The following is an 18,688-nucleotide window of genomic DNA, read 5'->3' on the forward strand; positions in this document are numbered from 1 at the left end:
CATCTATACCGATGGTTCCGTCTCATCTACCAGTTCTTCAGGTGCCGTTGTCATTCCGGCTACGAAAACCACACTAAAGTTCAAACTGTCACACGTCACAACATCAACGGCGGCAGAGCTTGCTGCCCTGCGTGCTGCTGTACAATACCTCCTGCAAGAGACACCTCAGAAATGGGTCATATTTTGTGATTCTAAGGCAGCACTTCAGAGTCTGCATTTTGCCATTTATCACAGGACTCATGAGCAGCTGGTATATGAGATAAGAGAAGACCACCATCAAGCTATCGCTAGAGGACATGAAATTATATTTCAGTGGCTACCGGGACATACCAGCATTGCTGGTAATGACCTCGCCGACGAAGCCGCCCGGTCTGCTCATCTGGAAGGCCGACCAGTCCCAATCCCCTTATCCAGGACCGACGCTGCAGGAAAACTTCTTTTCGTGGCTAAAGCTATGACACACAAATATTGGTCTTCTCTTAACCCGAAGTGCCATCTCCATAAAATTGACCCATCCTTGAAGCTTCAAATGCCATCAAACATTTCCCGCTCTGAGGCGACAGTATTGTGCCGCCTCTGGCTCGGGGTGGCATTTACAAAGGCCTACTCGTTCCGCATTGGAATGGGGGATACGCCCATGTGCGACTCTTGTGGAACCAGTGAAACGATTGAACACGTCTTATGTCTCTGTCCCCAGTTCGACGTCGAGCGTGAAGCTCTCCGGACAGCATTGAACCGGCTGGATTCTCGACCATTTTCTGAAATGAAGATCCTTGGACCATGGCCGTATGCGTCGATGGCACAGAAAGCCACGAAAGCCTTGTTCCACTACCTCAAGTCGACAGGTCTTGGCGACCGTCTGTAGACTTCGTGCGAAGTGTCAAATGTGCGCGAAACTGTGCTCTCTCGATTTTCTTTCTCTCTCTTTTCATCCCTATACCCCCTTTCCCCAGTGCAGGGTAGCAAACCGGACGTGCGTCTTGTTAACCTCCCTGCCTTTCCTCGCTTCTATTTCTCTCTCTCTCTCTCTACAAAGTTCTTTTCTCTTTCTATTTTTCGACGCAGTTTTACAGGTATCTGCTGACTTTACAGATGTGCTGATAATCTGCGGTGTGTTCGCATAAACGCATGCTTGTGTTGGAGATATATCGTACTCTGACTACATATAAAAATATGGCAACCTATGATTGACCTATGTGACGCTTTGTTCTTTCGACATTTTTATTTTTCTCTTTCCGGTTTTATTGCTGTTGTTTTCGTTTGTTCATTCTTCACCTTTTTTTTGCCGTGCTTCATTTGTTAGGTTTCAGGGATAGCCGACACTTACGGCCAGTTTTCCCAAGTTCGTACCATTCAACAAAAAGCAGAAACAAAGTTGTTATAGAACAACATTTAGGTTATCTTTGTATCGTATGTTGGGCGCCGAGCGCTACACGTGTACCGCGCAAGCGCATCGCATGTCAAACCGCAAGCGTCATGTAATCAGGATTGCTTATCTGTTATCGGCAGAAAGATACGCCCCTTTGAAATCCTATATATGTACGAGTGTTCAATAAATCGTGGTTGTTTTCCCCACTGCCTCGGCACCGCATGTCTGGCTTCCTGGGCGCAACGATACAATGGGCGCGTTAAGTTAAGGCGCTCGAGCGCGCTCTAGCCAGCAGAGCACGCTCTCTTAAACTTAACGGCTAAAAAGCGACTTCCGGTGCGTGATTACGGAGCGCGCTCTACGCGCTCCACCCTGGAAACGGTGCGGGAGAGCGCGCGCCTGCTACGGCTTCCGGAAAAATGACGTATTTCCGACTCTTTCCACTTATGCAAGTCCGTGCTCCTTGCCCACTCGTTCCTGCCGCCGCTGCGCAGCCGGGCGTCTGGTCATGATCGGGAACTTCGCGTGTTGGCGCGGTTTGAGCTTATCACGAACCGAAAATAACGGCCCGATCATTACTTGCCAGACGCTCAGGTACGTAACCGAACAGTCGCAGTTTGACGCCTTCTCGTCGCTACGTTCATGCGTATGACTTCTTCAGATCCTCATGTTATCATGGAAGATGTTGGGGCACTGCTCTTTGAATTGTGTGTCCGTGTATCTGGCCACAAGGTTGAGCACATAATCCTGGATGCCTCGGATCATAAGGCTTTCTGTCCTCTTGCGATCGGCAATGAGTCATCAGTCAGCATACCGCGGAGCAGAAATAAATCCTCTGATGGGTACCTATGAGAACAGCAAGAACAGCTTGCATCGCATACATAAGCCGCTGCTGCTGCGTCCGTCGCCGCGCGTCAAGTTCATCTAGCTCTTCATCGTCTATCAAGAACTGCAGGAGGGTGGTTATCGGCGGCGCCATCTTCAAAAAGCGCGCGCAATGCGATAGCGGTCGCGGAAGCAACATAACATTCGCCAGACGTTCGTGCGCCCAAAAGTAACGCCCCTGGCTTTACCCAAAAGCAGTCGGCGAAAATCGCCGTTAAGCTCCGAAGGCGTCGCACTCGAGCGCACTCGAGCGTGCTCCTTTGGAAATCGGAGCGCGCTAACTTAACGCGCCCAATGTTATAGGTCAGACATAGTATGGCATGTCCGAACTAGAAAATTTTGGTACGGCGGCGCGTTTAAGCATTCTGGACCAAGTACATCCCTTGGTGTAGCGTGTGGTTGAAAGCGGTTATGAAACGTGGATTCTGCGTTTTATATAAGCGCACAGAACTTTGTGTTGTTTTTTTTAATTTCTTATTTTGTATCCTGTTTATTTGTAGTTCTCTAGACTACTTCGATGTGACACTTAAGAAAAGCACTAAATCACGGAAAACTCCGTGTGACGTATGTGCGAGGCAGAGTAATTGGTTATTAGAAAAAAAAAAAAAAAAAAAAACCCAGGAAGGATCTTTTTACGAATCCGGCGCGTAAAATGTGAAGCTGACGGCGTTAGTAAGACTTTGCCGTAGTCAAAAAATTTCCGTTTATATGGGCTTCGCTTTTGCATAAGTACAGGAAAGGTCGGCAAGTTTAGTTTTTGCTTGCTTGGAAATGTAACATGGCTCATGTTTATTGATAAATACTTAGGTGAAACCAGGCCGATGTTGCCAAGATATATGACGTCAGGTGGGGCCGATGCAGGAAGGTGGCCTTGCCAACTCTCTTTGGTTTCTACTCCATTTTTTGCTGATCAAGCTCTCACGCTAAGGTCCTGGCAGGCTGGTCCCACCTATCACCAGTCTTGAAAACAGAGCGAGTGATTGCGCAGTACTTGGAGACAATGGGCTTGAGGCGCCCGAACATACACGCTATATGCCCTTTCTAGGGCACGTGATCAGCCTGAGCTCGTTCCTTCTTTCACTCCCCTAGCTCTTCCCTACGTACATGACAGCTTGGACAAACAAAGAATAGTTAGCTTCCCTAATTTATTTTCTTGTTGTAGTCGTTTTCTCTTTTTGTGGCGACAGTAAGACTGACCTAGTCGCAACTGTTGGAGTGAAATCGATCTATCTTGCTAAATTAAAAATTATCTACGGTGCTATATAAGGCGGTAATTTGAGCTCGTTGGTGTTTCATGGCGAGCAGTGCGTTTGCACTCACTGAAATATTGTTAAATTATATTCTGTGCTGATGTTGCTGACTTGCTTACGCTGTGAACGTTTTGCCTTCTATAAAAAATGATATCAAGCACCGAAATAAACAGTTGAGAGTGGTTGTAGTAAATGTGTCCTGTCACTCCTTCCTTTGTCCTCGCCAGAAACGTGCTACGCTTATACTGCTCGTAATGATCCTGTAGGCGTGGTAGTCTACATCGTGCCTAATTTTGATCGCCTGTTGTTCTTTTCATCGGTGCTGCAGCGAGACCTTGGCGCAGCTGCAGGAGAAGCAGTTCACCTTCTCCCAGTTCTTCTCCCGGTGCGGTCTCTTCTGCCTGCTCTGGGTGGTGACCAACTACGCGCTGGTGCACTCGCTACGCATCCTGGACACCACGGACGTGCTGGCGCTCTACGCCTCCAACGTCTCCTTCGTGTACCTTCTCTCCTGGGTCATCCTCCACGAGCAGTTTGTCGGGATCAGGGTGAGAGAACGGTGGAGAACGCTGACCTTGTGCGGTTGTGTATCCAAATGCTTGCCTTGCAACCATATGAAGCAGAACAGACAACGAGACCAGAGAAAGCATGGGGGAACATAACCGTTACGTTTAATTGAAAACTTGAAATTATAAGAAAAAAGGAAATCAGAGTGGACGTGAAGATAACTTGCCGCAGGGGGGAACTGGACCCACATCCACTATCAGGGACTATGAGGGAGAAGCTTGTACACGTATACACAAAACTACCCCAAAAATCAGGCCAGGGGCACTTGACGCAGGTTTTCTGCCATTAAAATTGTCTCTCTCTCTCTACCAAGTAAGTTCATGAGAGGATGGCAACCGTGGTATCCTAATTGGTGAAGCAGTGCACGCGTAATTCAGAGGATGTGTGTTCGACTCCCATCTTCGGAGAGCTTTCTTTTCGTCTACATTCATTTCCCCTTTTCTTATTATCTCTTGATTATGTTTAAACGGAACATTAGTTTTCCCAATGCTTTCTCTAACTTCGTTGTCTTTTTGCACTTTATGGTTGTAACAAACAAAAACTCGAGCTCTTGCTTCTCCATATTATTCTTGTTCAAGATGATACGTCTATGCGACGATGAATATTGTTAAACGGCGTCTTTCAGCAATACATTTTTTTTCTAGCCATGATCCATGATCCACGTTCGTCAGCACGTGTACTATTTGTCGATTTAGACATTTAATCGGAAAAAAAGAAGAAAAGAAGCCAACGAGGACTGCGATAACGACACAGGCCGTGTGCTAAGAAAGAAAAGGAAACAAAAAACGGCCTATAGTTTCGCGATGAAGGCGTGGATGTAGTGTAGCTGAATACAAGGATGAGGTTTAAGCCTATAGATCCACATCAGTAATCGTTACTTCTCAGTTCTGTTTTTTAAACTGCGTTAGTTCCAGGTCATTTGATATTGTCCATTCTCTTTGTTTTTATCGTCACTTATTGAAATTTATAAACGCCATTTGTTGAATATTATTGGCTATACGCCTTCCTAGAATGCTCACTTGCGCCTCGTTTCGGGAAACGTATTCAAGATAGAAAGGGTTATGAATAGTTCCATGGTGCAAATTAGGGTCATTATATTGTACATTTTTTTAGATGTCGATAAGGACTCCGAAAATGCTTTGCATTAGGGTGGCGCCAGCGATATTGCTCGTCAAGCTTGTCGCCTGATGTGATTAGGGCAGAAATTATCGTGATATTCATTCCCTAGAGAGTACAAAGTGGAAGCTAGCCGACAACCGTTTCCGACATCCATCCTGCACGAGTTCGGGAAACGATTTTAGGTACTAGGAATATTAGTCCGACATATTTTAAGTTATTGATTACATAGAACAGCTGATATGATTGGCCTTAAGCCCAAAAGCTCAGCTTGGCAACGCTATTAGACTGCTTCCCGGAACCTGCCTGCCTGATGAATCTCTCCTGCGCAATCAAAATAATTGTTTTCAACCGTGAGACGGTCCCAGCATTACCGTTCCCAAGGTGGCGAGTCAACGTACCAATAACACTTGAGGCCCGTCTGCGACAAGCCGCATGACCAGTGTCCTGCACTTCTTTTTGTGCTGGAAAATAGCCCCGAACCGTGAGGTAGACCCAGTACTTCCGTTTCCAGGACCGGGGAGTCCGCACGCTGATAATTTTGCGGCGGGGGTAAGAACCAGCGAAGGAAGGAACCCTTTCCTCCGGGCATTTTCCTGCTCGGGATGAAGCATCATTAACCAAATGGAGACAAGCATCATGGACGTAGAATCCGACGATCGGGGCCTGAACACCCTGCCATGAGAACTCGCCTGATGATTGGTCGCTGCCATGCGTGGTATCCTAGTTAAGACCATTAAGGATAACTCTTAAAAAGAGACTCTAGAGAGACTCCGCGAACAAACAACTCCTAAATGCGTGTACTTGGTAAAAACATTTATTCCCTGTCTTTTTGTCGCCGCCTTCGTCGTCTTCGTCCTGTGGTGAAGGTCGCCTCTTTCAATTGAGATCCTATCATGGCCTAGAAACGTTACGATTGATTGAGAGACGAATATTTCGATATACCAAATTACTTGAATGGCTTTGATCAGAATGATTCTGATGAAGTACGTTTCAATAATGTTGTGCCCAATGGTCAAGGTACCGTTCAGAAACTGGCCTTGGTTGTCGACTATGACCGGGTTACAGTTATGAAACATCAGTGAGCTAGGTATAGGAAACTTCTGAAATTGGGCACCTACGCAGCTTTTAAGTTATTAGATACAGTTAAAATCTTAACATAACAGTTCCAGATAAGCGGCACAATATATTAAATTTGTCAATTTGTAGTCACACGAGCACTACTGGTTTCCCTACAAGAGGCTGCGGGTCCAGAGGGCTTCTTTTTCCATGTGATTCTAAAGTCAGAAACCGTGATTATCGGGGAAACCTAGCGAACGTATTCTACATCTGCCTCATCGCGCTTTCTTTCCTTAACAGATTGTGGCGGTGATCCTCTGCAACACGGGCATTGCGCTACTGGCATACATGGATGGAGTCACGAGAACCATGACGCTCGGTGGAGTGGTGCTCGCGGCAGCCGCCGCTGCCGGCTCTGGAGTGTACAAAGTGAGTACAATGCACTGTTTCAAGTTTTCTCGACGAAACTTGAATCGTCACTTTGCAGGCGTGGTAGGCTTGCGTGCTCAGTATGAAGTGCAAACTGAGAATACCTTGGAAGAGTTAGGACCATGCTTTGTAAACAAAAATGATTAAGAAAGTATTGGCGAAATCAACACCATCTATAAGCACCGCAAGTATTTTTGCACTCCAAGACGTGACGTCACAAAAGTGTGCCAAAAGCCCACATAGCAAGAGTGCGATGGCATCATGGGAGCAGAGAAGGCCAGGCATCTGCGTTTTTATCGTGCGGTGCTAACGGCAGTGGAAACGTCGGTTCACGTCTGTGACGTTGCGGCTCTGAGCGTACATTTCTTGATAAGTAAACTGCTATGGGCTCATATTCAGAAAAAAAAAGCTTCTTACGCTTGAACTCTTTGTAAAGGCATGTTCCAGCCGATCATGATGCTGGACATAATATTATCGAAGGCAATCGTAAACAGCTCTTACGAAAGAAAATCTTTAGGAATTTGGCCACTGAGTGGTAAGATGTCATTTCAAGCCAGACCTCCTGTTTTAGATTGGGATTCAATTGCCCGAGGCTGAGTACTACAAGAAAAATATTCGAGGATATCAGCACATACGTCTCTTGTATTACGTAATTTCACCGTGTCCCATTTTCACCGTCTCCATTTATTTCGCCACGTTGTGGAACGAGGTGTTAAAGACATGAAATGCAATTTTAATGCTGAATGCTGAGAACGACCATGCAACTGGATATAAATCTTGCGCTTTGTGGCATAATGTGGCAGATACCGACGATATAGTAGAATTCACTAGTATCGTAGATTTTGTCAGAGCAGCAAAACATTTTCCATTAACGCACTGCTACTTGTAGAGTGAGAAATGATAGCTATATGGCGGCAATGCCAGCAGTTTCAGCAATCGTAACGTCGTTTGTAACAAAGAGAAAAGAGATCAATATCTATTTCTTTCTCTACCACAGACGAAGTTCCTAATGCAGAGTAATATTTCTAATGCGCCCTCAAATCTTGCGCAACACGTGGTTTTCTCCTGCCCACTTCCTATTTCAACACTCAAACTAAAGGAAGTCGATGTTCCAAGTGCGACCAAGATTGCGACAGCAGGGCCCCCTAGAAGCACGAGAGGAGAATTTACTTCAAAATATGACGCGTCAAAACGCTCAATAATCGATAGAAGCCTGCAGTCTTAGCAGATATTTTTGCAGTCCCTCCATCAGCGGACTGATGCATTTTTGAAAAGGACATTGAGCTTACTGTCAAGCCTTAGCGCTGAAACCTGGTGCGCTTGGCGTTGTAATCGTTTTTAAAAAGACCGCATTTTTTTTCATTTAATACCATGAGGAGTAGGCAGGAAGGCACCCATAATTTGTAGCTTGGAGTAAAATAATCAGCAAGCACGAATGACGCCATGAATCTTTCAAGCTTTATTGATTTCTTCTTTCCTTCGTCTGAACTTCTTGTCCTTGGAGCATTCGCTTCGTTGCCATAGCCAGCCTTTTCAAATCTATTCGACTACGACGTGTTTAGGCAATGGTATGTTGAATAGTTCCGTTAACGTGTTATCCTGAAGAGGTTTATAATTAGAAAGGCTATGGCCAAAAGAGACAAGGGCCTGTATTAGAAAAAAAAAAAAACGATTGTTGCGCTAAAGCTGCTCGCAAAAGAAGGTGCCAGCCATTCATATTGTCGGAAGTATTAGCAAAAGTGATCTGCCAACGTCAGACAGCACTTCCGTATGACAAGCTTCGTGAATACGGCCCCGTATTACTGCTCGAACCTTTCAGGTTGCGCACTATTAATGCGAATCACTTTAGCTAGCTCTCCGGGCTTTTCGCGCGGGCCGTTGTCGGGGTAGACTCCGAGCCGCAGCTGCATCCGCGCTGTGGGCTAGCGCTGTTGTGAGCAGGTGTTTCGCCATGACATCATACGTTCTGTCCACTTGTATACAATAAATGCTGCATCTAGTTCCGCTTTAGATTTTACAAGGTGGCCTTCTACAGCGAAGCCTTTTTTTTTTTACTTACCACCCCTGAATTTGGTGTGCCTGGGTTGCTTTCTGTATTATTGAGGGGATTTCAGTTTCTCGCCTCGATGACGCATCACAAACTGTCTCCTAATAAAACGATTAGGTGCCCGATAGTGGGTTTTGAACTTGGGTGCTTCAGCACGAAAGCACAAGGCTCTGCCCATAGGCCCCAAAAGCTTTCTTCTTTCTTTCTTGGAATTTATAATGAAAAAAAAAAGATACGTGCATGGAGTATATTACATAGTGACGAAAACAACGATAAACTGCGTCTACAAGCACGAAAAAAAAATTAAGTAAAAAAGACAAATACGTGAGTAGCATAAATGAGCGTAGGCCTAATGAACTGTTCGCATTATTAATTGTCCTGTGAAGTGTTCACTGTTCAGGTGCCCCATGAAGTGATCACAGATGCGTGCATACTTCTCTACTGCCAACGCCAACTCTACCAATTGGAGATGATTGGCACGTTCGTCACGTCTCATAGCAACAAGTTGCTTGAAAAAGCGAGGGCACTTGCGCGCGCACCAGTTTCCATTAGGCCACATATGCAACCATGGAACGCGGGAATAATTGCCAACCTTACCACTGTACTTCGTGTACGTCACGTGGCATAGAAAGAAATAAACACGAGAGCGTGCCAGTTTCTCCCATCCTTCCTTCTTATCAGCTGCTGGTGTGAGACGCTGTGACAGTGTACTGCCTTCAGGATCTTCATGCCCAGGTCGCAACAGAACAGTTGTGACGTTGCTTCGCCAGATATCGTCGTCGCCGTCACTTTGCTGCTATTGTCACATACACGATTGAGTCACGCGCAATATTGCTTACCTTACACGAGGTTCATGCGCTAACGCTTTGCAGGTCACGAATAGATGCTGGATTGCCAGCTACGCCAGTTGATTGAGACGCCTGGTAACTGCCAGGGTGCTGTTTCTGCTGCGCGTCGCGCCAACATGGCAACACTCCCCCCTCCCCCCCTGGCGTATTGTTAGTACACTATAAGGCTACACCTTGCTATTGCTTTCAACGCTTCGCCGTTCAGGCGAAACTAGCGATTATTGAAATTTTGGTTGTTTGTTCATTCGCAGGCATCCGAAAAGTAAAATCGCAAATTTACAGGAAGCGTCATTTCTCACGCAACTGCAATTTCTCTATCCAAATGCATGTGGAACGCTGAAAAGCTCCTTAAGCAACTATGGTCAATCGATCTGATAGAAATCTGTTGCATTTTTAGAAAGTCAAGCTCAGCGAACACTTCAAAGCAAAATCCTGATTTAGGCCCTTCTTATTGATTTCACTAGAACCATCTGAACTGTCTGCCCGATGTCGACGGCGAGCTGCGGCTTGTGTTGCGGGTTGTCCTGCTCTCTGCACAGCGGTCTGCTGAGCCCTATGTTGCATGGTTGCAGCCGCGCGCGTTGCTCTACGATTATCTTCTTCAGCAGCGGTTCGTACCTTGCGAGGAGACGCCATAACGTGTTCACAAGAGTAAACGCAGGTATCCAGACTACGTGGCGCACATGTCATCCCTTGACCCGTGACGCGGTACGTTGCTGTTGTTGATGATGGTGATGGTTTACTGGCATCCCCTTCGAAATCGGGTGGTGACAAATGGTCACCTAGCCTGCTTGAGTTAACTAGGTCCAGCTACACGCAGCATGACAATTCCTATATGTAACTGCTAAATGTCGGGACACCTGGTGGAATATAACGGAACTAGAATGCAATGTTTATACGTATCGACGCTATGCAGCGCGCATGTCACATCGCGTGTCAAATGGCACGATACGATGCTAATGATGATGATGATGATGATGATGATGATTTAATGGCATTTCCTTTGAAACGGGACAGTGACAAACAATTACCTAGCCTGCTTGAATTAATCAGCTATGTGATACACGTTTTTCATTGCATCAATACTTATACATCTCCATAATCATCTTTTTCTTCCTCAAGATTTCGCTATGTACCTTGTAACTGCTACCTGTGCAACTGCTACATGGCCTGCCACCTGGTGTAATGATACTCAACTGCAATGCAAAGGGAGCGCACATATGCGCTACGTGCACGGCGCGCATCTCAGATAGTAAAACAAGTCGCACAATACGATGCCAGTGATGATGATGATGATGATGATGATGATGATGATGATGATGATGATGATGATGATGATGATGATTTATGGGCTCCCCTTTGAAACGCGGCGGTGACATAGTCACTGTTACGGGCCGGGTTTTGGTGAACCTTCAACAGCGTCTGCTTCGAGCTCGAACCAGGTTGACCATTGGAGAGGGTCCGGCAAGGAAGACAAGGCGACTGTAAAAACAAATAACAAGTTTGATACATGGTTACGGGTGAGCGGTGTGCTCAAAAAAAAAATACAAGAAACGTTCAGCCTGCATGCACCTACCTGCACGCTAGGACAAATCACAAGTGCTCTTCACGTGGCAGTTTGCTGGCTTTCTTATAGTCTCCACCATTTGGGCACTCTACCCCTCTAGTGCACACACTGCAGAGGGCCTTGCTAGGACACGTGAGTGGTAACTCGACGAAGTAGTGAGGGTGGGTGACAGCAGTGAGGGTTGCTGGTCGTAGCGGGGGGAACGTCCCCAGCGGAAGTGAGCTGGTTGCAAGGCGGCACCACGGCAGGTTTCGAACATTCCTCGGACCCACGTGACGGACACGTCTATTTATGTTGACGAGCGAGATCGTTAGGCACGCCGTTTCCCATGCGTTTGCAGGTGTTCTGAGCATGGTAGCTCAAAGTGAATCGTAACATCACCTAGCCAGCTTTACTTGACAAGTGGGACGATAAGATGCTAATGATGGAATGATGATTTATTGGTATCCCTTTTGAAACGCGGCGGTTTCATAGTCACCTAGCCAGCTTGATTTGATCAGGTACAGAACATATATTTTTTCTAGCATTCTGGTAGACATCTCCTTAAACTTCTTTTTCTTCCTCGAACATTATTTAATTGCCTTGTACCGCTACCTGTGTATCTGCTACATGGCTTTCTACATGGTGCAATAATATGAAATTGCAGTGCAAAATGTGCACGTATCGATGCTGCGTGGCACGCATATCACATGGCGTGTCACATCGGAGCTGCTGAGGGAGATATATAGAGATAACCGAGTACAATTTGTATGGGAAGGTCGAAAAGGTAATGAAGTGGTGGGAATTCACCAATTACTGAAGCAAGGATGTCCTCCGTCTCCATTGTTGTTCACGCGTTATGTTATGGGCATAGAAAGACGACTGGAAAACAGCGAATTAGTTTGATTTATCCTACATGCGTAATGGACAAATGGTGCAACAAAAGGTTCCTGGATGGATGTATACGGACGACATAGTGCTATTAGCGGACAATACAATATATTTACAGACACTTGCGAATATCTGTGGCAACGCAGCGACAAATCTAAGCCCTAAGTTTAGCACAGAAAAATCAGGAATTATGATCTTTAATGAAGAGACGAGTAATTGCGAGTAACAAGTCATGTCTATAGTCAAGCAATATAAGTACCCCGGCGTACATAAACGAAGGAAAAACTTACTTTAGCACCCATCAAGATAATCTGAAAATAAAGGGAAAGCGGAATGGAGGGGGGGGGGGGGGGGTCAGCAATAGTGAAACACAAAGCACTGTGCTCATGGGGCCACAATAAGTATGAAGTGGTGCGTGGAATCTGGAAAGGAGTAATGGTGCGAGCGCTAACGTTCGCAAATGCCAATCTATGCATAAAATCGGATATCTTGTCGGGTTTGGAAGTTAACCAAAGTTCAGTAGGCCGGTTGGCTTTGAGAGTCCACGGTAAAACCATGAGACAGTGCAAGGTGACATGGGTTGGGCCTCTGTTGAAGTCAGAGCAGCACAGAGCGAAATTAGTTTTGAAGAATAAGACTGAGGAACATGGATGAAAATGAATGGGCGGCTATAGTGAACAAGTATCGGTACCTGAAAAGCACGGGCACAGAATGGAGGAAGAGGTCAAGAAAGTTGGCAACCAAGTACGCGGATAGAAGACGAACGATCGTGTAATACCACAAAAGGGTTTACGAAAGCTATCCCCCTAATAGTCCACAGCACGCACACACACGTTCAAGAGTTCGTCAACATTGTATTTCATTACCAAGGACGTTCGGCACTTTGTGATACGATCCTTTCTAGCGGTGTATGTGACGGGCCCAGCATGAAATGATGGAGGCTAAAAGGTGCTTCACTGCTGCAAATGTTACATGCTCTCTTCATCGCTACTTGCGCAGGTGACGTTCAAGAAGCTCATAGGCGACGTGACGTTTGGTCAGCTGTCGCTCTTCTTCAGCCTTATTGGCTTCCTGAACCTGCTCCTCATGTGGCCAGTGCTGCTGGCGCTGTACCTGCTGCGATTCGAGACCATCGTGTGGAGTCGCATGCCTTGGGGAATGCTCGCCGGTGCCGGCGCCCTATCCTTACGTGAGTTCAGATCGTGTTCCGCTTTGTGTGGCGGTTATAGGGTGACGACGTGAATTCTAGTAAGCTAGCGGATTGCCCCTCAAAGTTGGCCAGAATATAGGGTCCGTGGCATGACTGAAAAGTGTGCCCTACACAATCAGATTATATCGTCAGAACAGACTAAATTATTTAGCACATGACTTCTCCCATCTTTCATTCTCCCCCATCCCGCTCCCATGTGTAGGGTAGCAAACCGGTTGTGCTAAACTGGTTAACCTCCCTGCCTTTCCTCCTCCACTCTTTCTTTACTTCTATCCTTCCGACTTGAAATACGCTACTTTTGTTATTTGTTTAAGAATTATGAATTAGTGGTAGCGTTTCAGCATAACCGGGAATACAGGACATCAACAACCGGCACCCCTAGCGGGTCCGAGCAGGAAACAAGCGCGATTTCGATATGAAAGCGTCGTTTTCGGCGAATGACATGTCGGCCGAAACCCCATTCCACATTGCGCCAGAAGATTGAATAGGAATGTTCGGAAAGTGGAAATTTGGAGGCGTTTTTCTTTTGGCAGCGAGAAGCTATTTGCGAAGAAACTGCGGTTTTGATTAGAAAATTCCTGAATTTTTTTAAACTCAGAGACTCTGCTTTCAGCTCGTCGTAACCGCACGTCTCGGAACTATACAAAACATTTCTTCCAAGATTGTTTTCTTCATAAGTTTTATATAATTAAACACAAAATGATAAATATGAGCCTGCTGGTGAGTCCGCACGCGGCTGTGCTTTACGACGGAATGTATCCGCCTAAAAGCAGTTTTCGCGCACAGTAAAGGTCTTGAAAGCTTCGATCATCCAATTTTAAGTTGGCTGTTTGAACAATGGAATGAATAATACTAGACAAATGCAATTCCTTGTGTAAGGCCTCTCTTCATTCTCCTGAGAAAAAATTAGCCTACTCTTATAATGAATAGGAACTGGTTTTCAGGCAACGCCTTTTATGACGCTTAGGTTGGTGCCTTACGAGAAAGTTAACGAGGTGCTAGCGCCGGTTAGAGTGTACTTTTTCACAAATATTATATTATGAAATGATTTCTTGTGTTATATTAAAGGGCCTCTAGTTCTTAAAGAAGAAATTGCCGGTGGTACAGTGCCAAGGTTGGGAGAATTGGCACGGAATGACTCATACACCAAAATACAAATTTGTTGGTTAATAAGCGCGAATCTCAGAACGTCTAAGAAACCGAAACAACCGACCACAGAATTTTAAAATCCACTCGGGAATAGAAACAAACCCGAATTCGCTTAAAATAAGTTGAACTGCTAACTATGTGCATAGAAAGAAGGGTTGCAAACTGTGCGTCAGTGTTTTCTTGTTATAGAATGGATAAATAGGCTTTGAACCTCTCTTTTTGAGGACTCATTCTGCGGCACGACTTAAGTTCAGTTAAGCTAGTGCCCTGGTCAACGAACCAAAATAGGATAACGATGAGTGTCACTTGGATGAACTTCCCAATGCACAAATGTTGAGATGACTCCTTGCCAACTATAGGTGTTGTACGTTATGTGCACACATATATGTACGCTTAACGACGTGCATTTAAATACATGTGTTTGATCCGTTTGACCTGCGTGTCTGTCCAACTACCCGTTATCCATAGAGAAGAGAAGTTCCGCATCAAAAGTTAAATAACGTAGGTTTTTTTAAGCGTTTTCAAAATATCAGAGACCATAGGTGAAATCCAGAGACCGTATTTTGCAATGATAATTTTCATATTCCTTGCAAAAGCGGGAAGCCGATGACAAAGAACTCTTACGAGTGGAAAGAGTGAGAATTTGTCCCCAGTGACCAGGTTCACAAAATTTGCTCGTAAGAAAGCTTTTGTCATTGGCCAGGCGCCTTCGAATCCTTGCCAACAGTGACGATTCATTTTTATAGCTCGTGATGCATATGAGGAAACAGGTCGCGAAAATGCGTGCCTGCCTAGCTTCTATTTTCGTTATTGGCGCAATCGTGGCCCTGTGATAATAAACGGATTTTCTGTGTGGCACATAACTGTGTTTTTCTCCAGGGAAGTGTATGGTAACGCTGATCTGTTTTCTTCTTTTGCAGTATCAAATTTGCTGGGGAATTTCGGCATCGTCTGGACTTTTGAAATATTCCTCACATTAGGACTCGCGTTTGCAGTGCCAATTTCTGCGAGTAAGTAACCTTTTGCAGAGCGCTTGCTACATCAAGGCTACCTGTTAGGTAAAAATTTAGAGGAATAATACAGGTGCAAAAACATTTGAACCTTATCTCATATTGGTCAGAAAAACACAATGGATATTTGTTTCGGCTCTGATGTTCCAGCGCATCGGAGAGTTTGCGTTTTTCTGTCTCTACACGCCCAGTGATTTTCACGTGTATCACGAACATATGATACGTGTCAGCTCCTGTTCTTGATTTATAAATATTACATTGTGCTACACGCATGTGTTTCATTCCTTTACAGTTATATTCCGCTTCCTAGCTAGGGTTGCAGTTATTAGTGTATTCTAGTAACAATCACTTTCTTTCCCACCTTCCCCGTTTTGAGTTCTTCTTCAATGATCCCCTTTGCCACTGTAATTAAACCTACTTCTTCTTTACGACTTGCCATTTACTTCAGACGTCTTCGCCCACTTGCAGATGTAGTTCTTGTCACTACTGCTTAAATAGAAATACCATATCTTCTGGAATTACGACACCATCAGCTTATTAAATCGTATTTTCCACCTTCCACATTCCGTGCGGCTGTTCTATTATGAAGGCGATTTTGGTGCTTAAACATGCGCACATGTTCTATTAGACCGCGAAATCAATAATCACTGGCGATGGCCCAGTTTTTCCAAATGTGAACTCGTTTTCTACAGGTATAGCCATGACATGCACAGGAAACAGGGATTCTAATCAAATGGATAATTAAATGGTCGGCGGTTAGAAGCGCTTCACTTTCACTTTGAGTGCCATTTGATTGCTGTCGGAAATTACAGCACCATGAAATACCGTCGTAATCAAACCTTATTTCCGCATTTTATTTATTTTGTAACATGTAAGTGCCTTCTTCATTCAGTAGCTAAAGCTCTGAGAACGGCTGCGAACTAACTTTCCCCGAAATAATTTCCTTGTCATTGTGATCATTTCTTTGTTTTTAATTGCTATCAATTTCCGTTATTTGGCCTCAGAGGCCAATCGCAAGCTTGGGCACAGAGCAATATCAGAGACTGCCAATGAAGATGCACGAGAAATGCACTTGTTGCGGTACCCTACCTCTTTACTTAATCGACGTCCTGGAGAATAACATCGAGGCACTTACGCTCACGTCGATAACGATTCCTGCTTTTGATTGATCACATAGTCCCCAGTCAGATGCGTCATCCAATATTGTCTTCTTCCTATGCGCAGTCGTAGACGTGTACATCTACGAGGTGATGTTCGAAGGCATGAAGCTGGCCGGAATCTTGCTCATCCTGATCGGGTTCATGCTGGTGCTACTGCCGGAGGACTGGCCGGACTACCTGACCATGATCCTGCGCTATCGACGGAGCAGCCGCCGGCGCCGCACAGTCGCGAAGAAGCCGACGCCGCAGGACACTGGCACTGGACACCGCTCCCGCCTCAGGACACCGTCCGGTCGCATCAAGTAGCGCTTGGACGGGTTTGAGCTCGGGGATCTGCTCAGAGTTCAAATCCAGAACAAGCGACTAGAGCAGACGGCGCACTTCAGCGTCGACATGGCCAGCACGGTGTACGGTGGTCAAAGAACTCCTGACAGCGAAGCCCACGAGTACATATTCTAACGAGGCAGTGAACGGTGCGCGCAACCGCGGCGTTCTCTCCCTCAGAGAGCAACCACGTTGATGCTGTGCATCCGATACGATGGCGCTGTCGTTCGCGCTGTCTCGGACAAGTTATGTGCCAGAACACGTATCGGCAGTGTGTCATGCTGACGAGGAATCGTGGGGCTGTTGTTACTGCCACTCAACTTCACTTGAGAGATGTTTGTCATGGCTACTTCGTAGTCAAGACCGTGTTGTGTTGACGTGCCTATAGTGTGCGCGCAAACTTCGGCTGAAAAGCGAGGATAAAGACTTCGAAGTTGGACTTGTTTTGTTTGGGGGGCTAATGGTACGAGAAGAGCGTGTCGGTGGGGAAGGAATGTTACCGTTTGATGGTGAAGCGTTTGTTGTTAGATTATTACTGCGAGAGACTAGCTGCAGTAGTCGAGCGCGCGCGGTGACGCTGACGTTTTGGTGATGTTGTTTTGAGTCATGCATCGTAATGCTGGCGCTCAAGTAAGTAGGTTTGCAGTGAAGTGTGTTTCCATGAGCACTAAGAGATTGCACTTGTTTGATAACTGAGGAAGAGCTGCAATAATGTGAGTACCACGTCGATGTCATGAAAGCACCCGCATCTGAGTCAATGCAACCAAGCTACTTGTTGGTCTTTCTTCCAACAATTAACGAAATCCTGACATCTTCAATCGAATGTATAGCACTTTTCTTGCTTCCCCATTACTCACAGCTAGATTTTCTTTTTTACTTTACGAGCGACTTATTTGATGTTCTCGCCCGTCACTTGCTACTTGGGTGGCAAGACGACGTTCTTCTTCAAAGTAGTGAATCTTGGTACAAACGTTACAAATAAGGTTCACAGGTATTTATTTCATCTGCCCTAAGCTATATTTCGTTCTCATCAAACTTTATTGTCACCAACAAAAATGTAACTGATCTCAACTACAGCATAGACTGTGAGCGGTTGCTGTCTCTAGTCAGTGGGTAGAACATCTTTGGCAGAGCTTTACGTTGTGAACATCACGTGCTGGTGAAATAAGTTAAACGTCGCTCTATTGCTCTATCTAGAGATGTTGAGTGATCAGGTAAGACACACACCAAATCCATAAGGCGCACGTATTTAATTTTCGTCACTTTTACTCTTCTCACTTTCCCGGTTTGCCTTCACTTGTTGACTGAACGTTGCCGGCAGTGTGAACGTCATGCACATAGCAAGCTGCGTGGTAGCATTGCTTTCATCACAGCTGAAATAAAGACTGCAAGCCCGGTATGTGTGATAAAAAATGGAGTTTTGGTTTTCCTTTGTCGCGATGAATGTCGGATCATATATTCAAAAGAAACGAGAACTGTGTATGATGTTGCACAATTAAATAACAGCGCCAGCTGCACATTAGCCGTAAAGCGAAAAAAAATTATTAGCAGACTTCATCGAATCTTCCGGTGCTGAACTCATTTGCTGCGACAGCGGCAGACTCTCATCGCTGACGCCGGCGTCTTCTCAAGAACAAGTTTTCGAAGCACGCAGTATCGTCGTAGTCGGCAGCGGCAGCGGCAGCGGCGGCGGCGGCGGTGGCAGAAGAAGTAGAATTAGAATGTCATGATTCCGGTCATCATTTATCCATCCATAAGAGCCTCAATCCTGCGGGGTGTTCCACGTCACAAGAAAGAAACAGAATGAATTCGAAATACAGTGCATGAA

At 45.6% G+C, this 18,688-nt stretch overlaps 1 protein-coding gene across 4 annotated transcripts in view; it reads left to right on the top strand.

The window, feature by feature from the left end:
* LOC119449836 (putative thiamine transporter SLC35F3) overlaps positions 1–18,365 on the top strand; it is a 213,644-nt gene extending 195,279 nt beyond the window's left edge. For 2 of the 4 annotated variants that reach the window (XM_037713102.2, XM_049665470.1), the window contains 5 exons: positions 3,833–4,052; positions 6,547–6,675; positions 13,007–13,196; positions 15,287–15,376; positions 16,601–18,363. In XM_037713102.2, coding sequence (XP_037569030.1) covers positions 3,833–4,052; positions 6,547–6,675; positions 13,007–13,196; positions 15,287–15,376; positions 16,601–16,842 — 871 coding nt within the window. In that variant the 3' untranslated portion in view covers positions 16,843–18,363. Of the gene's footprint in view, positions 1–3,832; positions 4,053–6,546; positions 6,676–13,006; positions 13,197–15,286; positions 15,377–16,600 lie in introns of all 4 variants that reach the window. The other 2 variants (XM_049665469.1, XM_037713104.2) reach the window with 2 other exon arrangements.
* Positions 18,366–18,688: the final 323 nt, after the last annotated feature.

Source organism: Dermacentor silvarum, chromosome 4 (genome assembly GCF_013339745.2).
Source record: "Dermacentor silvarum isolate Dsil-2018 chromosome 4, BIME_Dsil_1.4, whole genome shotgun sequence".
NCBI lineage: Eukaryota > Metazoa > Arthropoda > Arachnida > Ixodida > Ixodidae > Dermacentor > Dermacentor silvarum.